Source organism: Symphodus melops, assembly GCF_947650265.1.
Source record: "Symphodus melops genome assembly, chromosome: 1".
NCBI classification, from domain to species: Eukaryota; Metazoa; Chordata; class Actinopteri; order Labriformes; family Labridae; genus Symphodus; species Symphodus melops.
Genome location: NC_136691.1, coordinates 55,436,715 through 55,450,165, shown reverse-complemented (window position 1 = coordinate 55,450,165; position 13,451 = coordinate 55,436,715). Strand labels below are relative to the sequence as shown.

At 37.4% G+C, this 13,451-nt stretch overlaps 1 protein-coding gene and 1 long non-coding RNA gene across 4 annotated transcripts in view; one reads left to right on the top strand and one right to left on the bottom strand.

Moving 5' to 3' along the window:
- Positions 1-13,451, bottom strand: part of LOC306842038 (uncharacterized protein) — a 44,613-nt gene that overhangs the window by 29,174 nt on the left and 1,988 nt on the right. Inside the window, exons 1-2 of one of the 3 annotated variants that reach the window (XM_079372051.1) lie at positions 3,253-3,516; positions 1,123-3,057 (exon numbers count right to left, since the gene is read on the bottom strand). The exons of 1 other annotated variant lie outside the window; for it this stretch is intronic. In XM_079372051.1, coding sequence (XP_079228177.1) covers positions 1,123-1,203 — 81 coding nt within the window. In that variant the 5' untranslated portion in view covers positions 1,204-3,057; positions 3,253-3,516. Of the gene's footprint in view, positions 1-1,122; positions 3,058-3,252; positions 3,517-13,451 lie in introns of those variants that run through there. One more of the 3 variants, XM_079372052.1, reaches the window with a different exon arrangement.
- LOC306818513 lies at positions 10,563-11,675 on the top strand. The gene is made up of 2 exons (XR_013778267.1): positions 10,563-11,197; positions 11,234-11,675. It is a non-coding gene; the product is annotated as an uncharacterized lncRNA (long non-coding RNA).

Sequence of the window (13,451 nt, the reverse complement as noted above, 5' to 3'; positions counted from 1 at the left end):
CCTGGACCCCCTACAGTTCACCTACAGGTCTGTTAATGCTCTCAACCTGGACCTCCACTCTGTCCTCAAGCATCTGGACTCAGCAGGAACCTACGCATGTACCTCACCTCATCAATCTTATAAATACCCATAAAAGTGCTGGGCCACACCCCTTTAGCTGCAGGACCACATGGGGAACCGAACAAAATAACAATAATATTAAAAATAAATAAAGGTAGGTATCCGATAAAGATACAAACAATTATACTCTCCAAATCCTGAAAGTAAATAAAAATAGACTGAACTAAATCAAGACGTTGTGTTTGCTTTAACTTACTTTATACTTTGGTGTGAAGTGTAACTTAATGCTTACACAAACTAACACAGGATAGTAAGCACACAAGCAAAGGTGAATTATTGAAAAATGAACAACTTTAAAGAATAATGTAATTTGACATGGATGAAAATGTGAGTGACAAAAGGGAAATAAGTTAAGAGTCTCACTCACTTTGTCCCAGTTTTTCTGACAAAGGCTTAGTTCTTGGCATTAATTCCTCAATAATACATCAAACTTATAGAAAACACTGAGAGCTTTGAAGATTAGATATCCTTAAATGCAATTCTAATTGTTATTTTACATTACTCTTACATGCTCTAGTTTATCTCAGCTTGGCCATCCAGTCATGTGACCCTTACTTCCCTAAAAATTAAATTTATTTCTCTCCATTTTTTAGACAGTGAGAACCTCATAAAGTTTTTCGGCTTGTTTCATTTCTTATAGGAGTGGAAATCTGAATAATTTGTAATTGAAGCTCAAACTAATTAGCCAGGTTAGTTCTGATTGAATGAGCAAATTCAAAGTACAGTTCAGTGATTATAAGCCAGAAGAATCAGCTGTAAGAAATGTGCATCCATTCTGTAAGTTATGAGTAAAATGTTCAGTCAGAAGAAAACAGCACACACATCGTTTTTTCTGAAAGTAGTTGGTAATATAATCCATGTTCTTATTCTGACTTGTTGTAGAAATAAAACTGATGTAATCTTAGGAATCTATGTTATCTGATAACCTTTAAACTATACATGTAGCCTATTCTTACATTCATTATTCATTTTATAGATCTAGTTGTTGTCAAGTTCACTCACCTGATGAATTGAATCTTGCTGCAAGACGAAAACACTTGGAAGTGAAAGTAATTGCATGAAGTTGGGGAATATGTGCTGCATTCACGTGACGTCGGACACATCAGAAATGGACGTGAACACCTTCTAAAGTCTGAACAACAACTTAAAAAATCTGAATGAATGAGGTGTCTCACTTCCCGACGTGAGAATCATCATCAAATGATTTTATTAATTCACGTATTGCACATCAAGTTTTTTTTTATTGCTGATGAAACAACTTTCCAACTTTGTGAACTGAAATCACGTGAACTACTTCCCTATTATGAAACTTGTGGTGAAGGTTGCTTCAGGAAATGTCTGGGTTAAAACAAAGATTCATCAGACTAACTGAGGTTTCAGTGAAGTCAAGACACAAAGAGAAAAAAGACAAACAAGGTGACAGCAACAAACAGTAAAACATGCTGCTATTTAAACTTTGACATGAGTTTATAAAAGTTTAATCACTGAAATGAAATCAAGGTGTGACCGTCCATTCACAACAAAATAAATCTCTCACAAATAAATAAACTCACTTTTAAAGGTACTCGAGTACAGGGGACGACTTTGAGACTTTACTCTGTGACCATTGTGAAATAGTTTAGTTTGATCTGTTTTACATTTCTGTCCTTTTTTTGGAAAAAAAACTTACACACTTGATATTTTACAAGAACAATGATTTGAAACATATTATTTATAATATTTACAAGAATTTATTAACACAGTTCCCAACATAGCATCTCTCACAAGGTTCCTCTGAGGATTAAACATCTTTATTAACGTCTGGACTTTGAGTTGAAGACTAAATATAACTGTTAATTAACTGCAGAGGGGCATTAAGGGGGATTTATTGCCCACTGATTATATATTGACAGGATACAGACTCAAAACCTCATGCAAACACAATGTTCTGAGATGTCATAATAACCCTACGTTGAACTGGACAACAGGGGGCGCTACAGCACCACCTACTCAAGAAAAATGACATGACTTCACTGAATTAGACTTCTATTTAATACGTTTTCAATGAATGAAAACTGTACATATATGAAACATATGTACAGTTTTAAATAGTGTTTAAAGTGTAACATTTATGTTGTTATTGAGTAAATTGTATAATTTGCAATAAAAATGTAATCTAAAATGTGTGTAAAAAACATGCTGATGACCATATCACACCACCATCCAAAAGGAGGCAGCAGAGGGATAAGTTCAATGTACTGACATAAAGAGCGAGTCATGCAGCGTCACTGGATCACAGCAGGTTTGTAAAGACAGATCAGTCAGAGTTTAAGTATTTGAGCACGATTGCCCCCTCACCCCTCACTCCGCTCCAGGACTAACTGGGCCTGAGCATAGTGACCTCTTCAAAAATATCCAGTATATAGTACTTTATTCACTAACAAAACCTTGATGAAGAGCGAGATAAGCAGCACTGTGCAGAGAAATAAGTTACAGTATGTAACTCAAGTATGTGCAATTAGCCCCTAAAAGCCTTTGTGTGTGTGTGTGTGTGTGTGTGTGTGTGTGTGTGTGTGTGTGATTAAAACATCATTAAAATAAATTGGCCTGACTCATGGGCAAAGAAGAGTCTGTGAATGCTGTTTTTACATTTTTAAACTGGTAATTTAAGTTGTTTATGTAAAATGTTCTGAAAGTAACAGTACTTTTATTCAACAGAATATTTTAGTAATCTTTACACCTCTGCTTATATTAGTTTAATGTTTTAGTCGTCATGTTTAGTGAATTCATCAACCGAGCATTAAAAGAAACGACTTTATATCCTGGTTCTAATGTGATAGAATAACCTGCAACAATACCTCGGTCTCTTTGCCACTGGCGCCATCTTGTGGAGCCCCTGCAGAGTTGACTCGGTCACCCCAGATTTTGAATCCAGTCTCCCGTTAACTAACTGTCGATCTGTCACCAAATAAAACACAAATGAGTTAAAAAAATAAATAAAAAAAAAATGGCTTTGTAAGTTATTAGTATGTTTTGTAAGCTTTAAAATATTCACATCTACTTTTGTAACACACTGAGTGATAACATCGATAGTGTTTAATATTAATATAAAGAGTGATCTGTCAAACGGACATTATTTTTTAATCAACGTACCTAGCTTGATTTTTTTCATGACTCACGTTGCTTCAGAACAAATCTCTGAGTGGTATCAATGAGTTAACTTGAAAATAAAAGTTGACTAAAGGTTTCTAATGTAGTTTCTTTAGTTTGTGCCGCTGAAATCATGTTTAAATTCCCTCTTCAAGAAGGTTGAGAGGAGTCGGTGGGCGAGCTGGCTGAGCCTGGATCAAATGTGCCGGTTTATCATGAAGTTAGTTGATCGCAATAAAATTCACCGGCACCGATTTCTGGAGGGGGGGTTGTTGGACAGAGTGGACACTTGACTTCCTGAAATGTTTCTGCTTGTTGTTTGAATAATTTACACTTTTAATTATGAAACATGTTAATAACCACATATGGATGAGAGCAGGTTATATATTCTATTTATTCTGCGAGGCAGATGGACAGAGTGGTACCGACCGTCCTCACCTCCCCCCCTCCTTCCCCCTTCAGATGGATCCGTCCATGCAGCGTCGAGATCAAGCGGGAAATAAAGTAATAATGATATTATAACAGGCAGAGAGGAGTTTATTAATTATACAACTTTAATGTATAATAAAGAAAGAGAAGAGTACTAAGGTGGAGTGAGAAGGAGGAGAATCTTCAGCCTGGTGAATGAAAATGTTTAAAGATTATACAGTTCTGAAATATAATGTAAATATATAATGTAAATATAATGACAGTGAAGGGAAATGTCCAGCAAGCTAAAAGTGATAACAGCTACGGTCCACCTGTAATAACATGAAGTGTGGTAGAAAAAGGTTTTATTACTCTGACAGAAAGGCAGCAGCTCATTCCCCCTGAAAAGCTTGACTGTAGGCCTACAAGAAAAACGTGGATCCCCTGTGTGAACAGGTAAATAGCAGTTTCTCCTTTAAGAGCTGCATAGTTACCCTGATCCCTTCCAGGTGTGTTAAAGGATGTCAGAATTCAGGTTTGACAGACTGTTGCCTTCGAGCCTTACATTAAAACACAACTGATCCTGAACACTGAGACACAGAGAGATGGAGGCAGAAAATCAAAAAATGTCAGTGTGCAAACATGATGACGTCCTTTTTTATAGCGGCAGCAATTTTGTGGAAAAGAAAACAAACCTTGTGTGCAAACAGCCTTTACTCAGAAATGTAAAACGTAAATGTTATGTCTCTAAAACCACAGCTTTAGGTTTCTCAGAGCCTTGTTTACAACATGAATGTCAGTGATAGCTCCTCATTGTAATGTCAAAATCTACTAATCAGATGTGTTTTTATTGTATTTAATGAAAAACCAAACAATGACAGTAGCAGCATGGTGCTTTCGGCTGAACCACTTTACAGGGTCACTTGTTGAAACATGTTCTAATTAGTTTTAAAGGTTTCCACTTTGAAAGTAAAATTAAAAACTTTTTTGACAGGCATTTCTGTCTCTGTGCAGTGACAATGACACATTGTACAGATGTGTGTCTGCTGGTGTGTTGACTGTCTCTCCCCTCTCCATTTCCTCTACTTTTCATGTGCATGCATCCTCGTCACATGAATGAACTTGAGCTTGTGTTTCTCTTTTCTGTTGCGTCCTCGACGCACACGCATGGGTAAAATAAAAATACACGATCCTATCTGAGCTAACAGAAGTTCGTCACCTGCTGTTTAGTTAACCAGTCTTCTATTTCTTAGAACTCAGATGATTACCGTCTTACCAACCACTAGTCTATTATTTCCTAGCAGAAGGAGCTCAAGGTAAAATCCTCTAACAACCAGCCAAGTAGGAACGGTCCATTTAACCGATGACAAGATTTACTGCCTAAAAATCCGTCCCAAAGGATAACTAGGTACCCGTTCAACCTCCTAACAGCTTCCCCACTACGTTTATGCTCGGTGATATGAGGTGTGAAAATCAGTTTCTATCCTGTGTGCCGTAGTGTGGTGGGTCAATGTTCAACTCCAAGGCTCACGGGGCGTCGTGAAGAAACCAAATCAAAAAAGGATGATTTCAGAAGATTTTATGAAATTTATTGAAAATTCAAAAAAGGGGAAAAAATCTGACAAAGTCTTTTAAAACTCCAATACAAATCATTAAAGTAAAAATCATAAACAAAAAAATAAAAGTTACAAATAAGATTTCAAAAGTTTAAAACCAAGTGCCTGAACTTCTACATTTTTTCAAAAGTTTCGGTCTCAGAGACTTAATCCCCAAAAGGGGATTTTTTTTTGTTCAGAGCGACATTGAGTCAGTTGGCGAGAGCCAAAAAGACTCTTGATCAACATTTTCAAAGCCATATAGCCAATCAGTCTCTTTGTCTCAAACCCTTGAAAAAAACCCAGTATGTACAGTATGTGTGTACGTTTATGTCTGTTGTGTTTGTGTGTGTCCATGTATGTGTGTCTCTGTGTGTGTGTCTCTGTGTGTGTGTCTCTGTGTGTGTGTGTGTTTGTGTGTGTGTCCATGTATGTGTGTCTCTGTGTGTGTGTGTGTGTGTGTGTGTGTGTGTGTGTGTGTATGTGTGTGTGTGAAACCACAGAGGTCCGTCAGAGTTCACTTGGGTCACTTCTAGTCACACTGCATCTGAACTCTCAAAGACACGTGAGGTTAAAAAAAAAATTAAAACTGAGACACATGCAAGTTCGTTTTGCTCAAGAAATGGGGCACTAAGTCTTTCTCACAGATGCAAAGGCACCTAACAAATACATGCATGATAAATGTCAAAGTAATGAAAAGCAGTTATGATTATATGATATATACACTAAATGATAAATTCATTAATTGCCCAATTCTTCCTGATATTTTCAACACCCTCTCATGCAGATTGAGAATTTCTTTGTCAAACTTGTAAAATACATCAAACAAAAAAAACATCATGAAATAAAACCAAGATCAAAATGAATGACATGGGTATCAACCGTCACCATTAAGTTGAATCATACAGAACATTTCAATATCACTAAACAAAAAAGGCAAATACATTTTTTTTAAAACATCAAAGAATTACTCATTAAAAGCTTTTTTTTAAATCATTTTCTCAATTTTTTTTGTCCACAAAGAAATGAGAAAAAAAAGTCCCTGGAGAAACACCACCTGTCTAAGGAGTTTTCTGGGAGTTTGTTCCAGATATAAAGAGTCCAAACTGAACATTTTAAAATTAAATGAACTTTTTTCTCCTCTATTAGGAATCTGTAAGCAACAGTTCTGTAATAAATACTAACACATCTGAAAGAAGAAGAATGAAGAGAGATAAGGAGGGAGAAGGGGGTCAAAAACAAAATATTCTACATAAAAATAATGAACAAAGAATATAGTTTTCTGGACAATCTTCTGCTGTCTAACTTCCCCTTGTTTGATTCTAACTCTGGGGACAGAGAGAGACCTGTAACAGACGATTTGAGTGGTTTGGATGGTCCATAATTAATCAAAAGGTCATTCATGTATTTTGCCCTTAAACTATTCAGCGCTTTATAAACATACAAGACAACTGCAGTAGTAAATAAGTCAAATAAACAATTTATCTCTATTACGTCCTTTTTTTCCTCTCCAAACCTTTTTCACTTCCTGCTCTATTGGTTAAATTTTACATAATTCAATTTTTGGTTGGTTTGACTTTTAGGGATTACACCTCTTAACCAGTAATCAGCGTACGACAATTGTGCACAAGCAGCACAATATCCAGGCTCAAAGCTGCGCACAGGGGAGTGTTTGTTGTTCGTGGGGATCGAATCCCCGACCCTCCAGTTGAGAAACAACATAAACTGAGTCACTGTCGCCCCAACACATGAATTTCTGAGGACCAACGCCCCAAACTGAAGGAGGGGACATAAGACAATTAAGTTTGCATCATTAAAATCAAGTATACATCTGGCCTGAACCATGTGGTAGACTATGTGACTGATCATTGGATCAAAACAATGGACAAGAGGGGGGCTCACCAAGGACTCACTCCCTTTTTATTAGGGCACAAGTATCAAGTGTTTGTTTCAAATCATGTCCTGTTGAGCATGTTTCTGTGAGATTGGATGTTTATCAAAAACTCATTTAAAAGAAACTTTCAGTCTACTGTCTGCATATATGTGGTCCAGCAAAAACACAAAACAAAACAAACGGTGTCCAATCAGCAACGTCATAATCCAGAGATGATGGAACCTTCAGAGGATGACACATTCGTTTTTGTATTTTTGCTTCATTTCATTTATTTCTTGTTCGTGCTTTTTCTTCAATTCGTCTGTTTCTTCTTTTAGATGTTTTTCTTTTTCTTTTAACAGGTTTTGTAAAAGATTGTACTCTTTGCCACTTCTCTCTGCTGCCTCACTCAGTTGTCTTGCTTGTCTTTGCTTCGACTCGTGCATTTCCTCCATGTGTCTCTCTGCCAGTGCATCAAGGTCCTTCATGTATTTCTGTCTGAAATCATTGAATTCTTCAGCTTGTTTTCTGGCCTCCGTTTCGTAATTATTCTTCATTTCCTTCATTTGTTTCTTGCAGTTTTCCTCCAATTCTCTTTTTTCCTTCTCCTCCTGTTCTCTTCTGCGTTTGTCCTCTTCCTTTCTTTTCTTTTCATAACTCTCTCTTTCTTGTTCATATTCATCTTGGAGCTTTTTAATTTTTAATTGTTGCTCCCATTGTCTCTGTTCTTCTTCTTGTGTTCGTTTAGTCCACCATTCTCTTCTTTCTTTCTCCCAAGTCTCTTGTTGCTTTCTCATCTCTTCTCTGGTCTCCTCCAGTTCTTTGTCAATGGTTTCCTTTGATTCTGAGTCTGATTTTATCTCTTTCTCCAAAGCTGAGAGTTTTCTTTCCCATTCCTGTTTCTTGTTTTGTTCCTCTTGCTCTCTTTTCTTGTTTTCTTCATCTCTCTTTTGCTGTTCTTTCTTTCTCATCTCACACTCCTTGTTGATCAGCTCCTCCTTTTCTTTGAGTTGTTTTTCTCTCAGTTTTCTCTCCTTTTCTATTTCTATCCTCTGTTCTTCCATTCGTCTTTCCTTTTCTTTCATTTCTTCCTCGTGTTTCTTGTTAAGCTCATCCATCTCTCTCTTCATCTCTTCCTCCTTCTCCTTCAAGAGTCTCGTCATTTCTTTCTTTATAGCAGCTTCAGCTTCTTGCATTATCTCCCGCCCCTCTTGGTAGCAGCCAACATTATGGAGGCACTTTTAGAGCAGAGAAATGTTGCTGTTGTTAGGAAGAAGTTCACATATATTTAACTTGTTAACTTAAAATTTTGTACTCTGAACATGTAAATGACTAATTTTTTAACTACTGCAACTGAAATTAATTTGTTAGATTCAGAGTCTTTCAGTCACTGTGTTATGTCACTGAACAGAATGTTGTTCGACTAGTTTAGATCTGATGTTTAAAACTTGACAACACCCCACAAGAGGAATAATTACATATTCAGCACTGAGAAATGATTACCTTGCTTAGTTGTTGAATCAGTCCTACAAATCATAGATTAACCTAATGTTGATTATTGTAAAGTGTTCTTGTGTTTCCTGAAAGGCGCTTGGAAATAAAATGTATTATTATTAATAATTTGTCGGTAGGTTGCTTCAGGAAATGTCTGTAGCTAATATAACTGTGGAATGTAGTTAAAAATCATCTTTACTTACCTGTCAACAGTACAAGCGATCAAACATTGCTTTTATCATTAGATTATGTTTTTTATATCTAGTTTGGTTGAGTTTACTCACCTGGTGAATCTCTTAATCAGCAGTAAAAGTCCAAGTGAAGCAGCCACGGCACATCTGAATAAAACGTAATTTTAAAAGATTTACATGTTACAGCATGTTTGTCCATTTGCCCGTGATGCTTATCTAACCGGTTGTATCAAATGTTAGAAGTTAACACTTCCTCATATTTTAAAGGACAGGTAAACCACCTTTGTTTATGAGGGTTCAAGAGAATCAAGATGTGCTCTCCAGTTCCCCCTGCTGGCAGAAATCTATCAATAAATAAAAGTGTTTTGGTCGTTTGTTGGAACTTACAGAATTTGAAAATTATTCTTATTCTTTCCAAAAAATAGGACAAATCAAGCAAGATTTTCCTACAAAGGATTTCAAATAACAATAAACAACAGGGCTCACAAGAAAAAGGAATAGTTTTGAACATAGAGACAGGAGGGAGTTCATGACCTGCAAAACATTTCCAGATGACATGGAGGAAGTCAAAACAGACGAGAGACAACGTGTGAGTAAAGGTCCTCAAGAGGAATAAACATAATATAAGGTACTGAACGCATGGGGTGCAGGTTGCCTCAGGAAATGTCAGAGTTAAAACAAAGATCCATAATGCTAATTGGAGTTTCAGTAAAAGCAAGACAAAAAGATAAACAAGGTGACGGAAACAAACACATTTTCAAACATTTTCAGTTGAAAGGTTGAAATACTACTAGTTGAAAGTAAATATATATTTCATAAAAGTTTAATCACTGATCAAGATTTAATTAATCATCTCAGACATGCACAATACAAATGTGACCGTACCATTTTTGTCTGGCTCTGTCGCTATGTGTCGCTACTTGTCTGCCTTTTTTCGGCCGATTCAACACCTGCGTTGGTCAAAGTCGGCTCGGTCTGTCAAGGGTCTGTCTCCTCTCTGTCAACGGGGATCAATAAGGTTTATCCCTATCCCTATTGTTGGCTCAACATGCAGAATCTGCTAACTGAGTTGTCAGAACAGACTCATATTACTAAAGTACATTCTTCTCACAGTACACATACGTACACTCTAACTACATGGATCCCTGGTTTCAAATCACAAGTTACAAGGATAACAAACTGATTCTGTGAAGAAACTGCTGTGACCATGTTTGTGGATTTTTCAGAAAATATGACTCTTGAACCTCATATAGTTTAAAATCATCTATTTGTCAACAGTGCAAGCAATCAAACATTTCTTTTACCATTTGATTATTATTCTATGTGTAGTTTAGTGAAGTTTACTCACCTGGTGCAAGAATCTGCAGTAAAAGTTCAAGTGAAGCAGCCACGGCACATCTGACTAAATCATAGTTTTATAAAGATTCACATGTTACAGCGTGTTTGTCGAGCTTAAAGACAACCTGGTTTTGCCTGAGATGCTTTTTACTATGAGGAATAACTGGTTGTATAAAATGTAAAAAGTTAGAACTTCCTCATAGTTTAAATCACAGGTAAACCACCTTTATCTGTGAGGGTTCAAGACAATCAAGATGAACTCTTATCTTCCCCTGTTGGAAGTATAGTTCTCTTACCACAGGGCTATAAGGAGGTTGGTTGAATCATTAAAAAAAAGTTATTTTTAATGATAAATATTAATCTCCTATGTTTTTTATTGCAGTGATAGCTGAGAAACACTGAAATTAGTTTTGAAGTAACTCACAAAATATCAAGTTTTGAATAAAAGCTATTGGTAGTTTATGGAACTTACAGAATTAGTAAATTATTCTTATTCTCTCCAACAATATGTGACAGATGAAGGATGATTTTCCTCTGACGGATTTTAAATAACTGAACAGTAAACAACAGGGCTCATTAGAACAAGGAAGAGGTTTGAACATTGAGACAGAGGGAAACTGGGAGCATCTGGTGGAGAGATAAAGAGCAACAAGCAGCCTTAAGAAGTGTGAATGTGACTGGTGTATAAAGTCAGAGATACTGACTGTGACAGAGGCAAACGAGGCAACTATCTACAAGTGCTACCCTGACACTCGTCATTATACAGTAGTTATGTCTATTTTAAGTTGTAGTACTGTATAGTCACTGTATATCGCAGCTATATAACGTACAGAAATCAGTGGACCCTTTTGTAGGAAACCATAAAAAAAACAACAAACCCCTGAAGTTGTTGCTAAAGAGACATTTTGTTGAACATTGAGTAACAGGGTGCACATGAAGCTATGGATATGAGTATCTTAAAAAACACTATTTTAACTGTTGAATAGAAAATAATAAATGACCTAATGCTTGACATTTAGTACAGTAGGAGGTTTGTTACAATCTGTGAGGTTTCTGCATAGTACTGTAATTGTATTTGGTGAGAGGTGACGATAGATTTACCTGACAATATACCTGCATAGAAGAAGAAAACATTTTCTGTATTTAACCATTAGTAGGATGTGATGTACTTACCCAGAGTTAGCCCTTAGTCTAACCCTGTAAGAGACAAACAATAGCCCCATTTACCTGCATGTTGTTGGTCCATGACAATGAGGTGATGTTGCTGTGTTCAAATATTGTAAATATGGAGACATTGTCCGAAAATAATAAAGGGAGGTTTAACCTACGATCAAAAAAGAATAACAAGGGATAAGAGGAATGGGGAAAAGTAAGTTTCATTTACATTAACACTGAGGTGAGAAGCAATATTCAACTGTAGCTACAGATTTAACTGTAGCTTCAAATGATGGTCATTTATCCAAGTTGATCCAAAAAATAATAATAATTAAATAGCAAACAGAAAAGGGTTCATTATTTACAACAAAACTCTACAGAGTAAAACAGATATAACAAAGCATTGATAATATCTTAAGACTCAAAATGTCGGCTAACATTCAGCTTGTTAAGCAAAGCTTTCAGTACTCTGTTTTAAAATGTTTTTAATACCAAACAATGAAAAAGGACATACAAAAGATAACCGATAAAAATTAAACTATTGTTTTTAAATTCCCGATACATCACTATAATTTTTGTGATCAATTAAGATTTTAGTAGAAAATACATTTGCCTAGTTTCCAGTCCTGAAGGTTAAACTGATGTTACTAATGGATAAATAAAGTTATAAGATATAAAACCACCCCTAGATAAAAAGACAGATGCAATACCAACCACCAGGAACGTAGCACTAAATAAATGAATGAAGTAACTTACCGAACACCACGCAGGATTTAAAGCTTTCTTCTTCAGGTCGTCTCTTTCTGCAAAGTTATTCCTGCGTGTACTGTAACGTTATCGACACCTCGATGATCCTTCACGATTTAAATTTCCTTCATTTAATGTCTTTTCTTAAAGCTGCCTAAAGTGTCAGGTCGTTTACCTTAAAGTCTGTAGATTTGTTTCATGGTGTTCTTGTAGGACTCTTACCTGTTAAATGAATCCCACATAGAACTGCTGTGGCCTCACAGTGGAGGACTGGTTTAGTGCTTATAATACTGGCAGACGCGGTGATCCAAGGTGGCTCAATAAATAATCTTGTGGGCCAGATACTGTTTGCAAAGTGAGAGCTCAATTTAGATTTGTTTCTCTGTTTGCATCATCTAAAACTAGTTTGCCTTTTTCATTTGGCTGAAGGACAAACTATTCACAAAGGGGCGGAGTTTGTTTTGGTTGACAGTAGGTACCAGTGTAGATTCTTTTATGTCAGTCTGAGAATTAGGCAGGGTGGGGTGACTTCACATGCGGTACTGACTGAGGGACTGTGCTCTCCCCTGTCCTGTTCACCCTGTACACCTCCGACTTCCAGTATAACTCTGAGCTCTGCCACATGCAGAAATACTCGGACGACACTGCGATAGTTGCTTGTGTCAGGGATGGACAGGAGGAGGAGTACAGGAGCCTGATCGAGGACTTTGTGACGTGGTGCAGTGACAACCATCTGCAGCTAAACACCTCCAAGACCAAGGAGATGGTGGTGGACTTCCGAAGGAAGAAACCACATCTAGAACCTGTTTCCATCGGGGGGGTCGACGTGGAGGTGGTCAGGACCTACGGGTATCTGGGGCTGCAGCTGGATGACAAGCTGGACTGGTCGCCTAACATGGACACTACCTGCAGGAAGGGACAGAGCCGTCTGTACTTCCTGAGAAGGCTGGGGTCCTTCAACATCTGCAAAAAGCTGCTGCAGATGTTCTACCAGTCTGTGGTGTCCAGCGTCCTCTTCTACGCAGTGGTGTGCTGGGGAGGAAGCTGCAAGAAGAGGGACGCAGCACGCCTGGACAGACTGGTGAGGAGGGCCGGCTCTGTGGTAGGTACAAAGCTGGACTCACTGGTGACAGTGGCAGAGAGGAGGTCTCTGGACAAAATGCTCTCCATCATGGACAACACACACCACCCTCTGCACAGCACCTTCACCAGGCAGAGGAGCATGTTCAGCGAAAGACTGCTGTCACAGTCGTGCTCCACGGACAGACTCAAGGATGCAATTTCATCTGTGCTGTATGTTTAACATGTGGCATATTTGACAAATAAAGAACCTTGAAGAACTCTTTTGTCCCCCTATAGGCCATAAGACTGTACAACACTTCACTGTCACGGCAGGGAAGA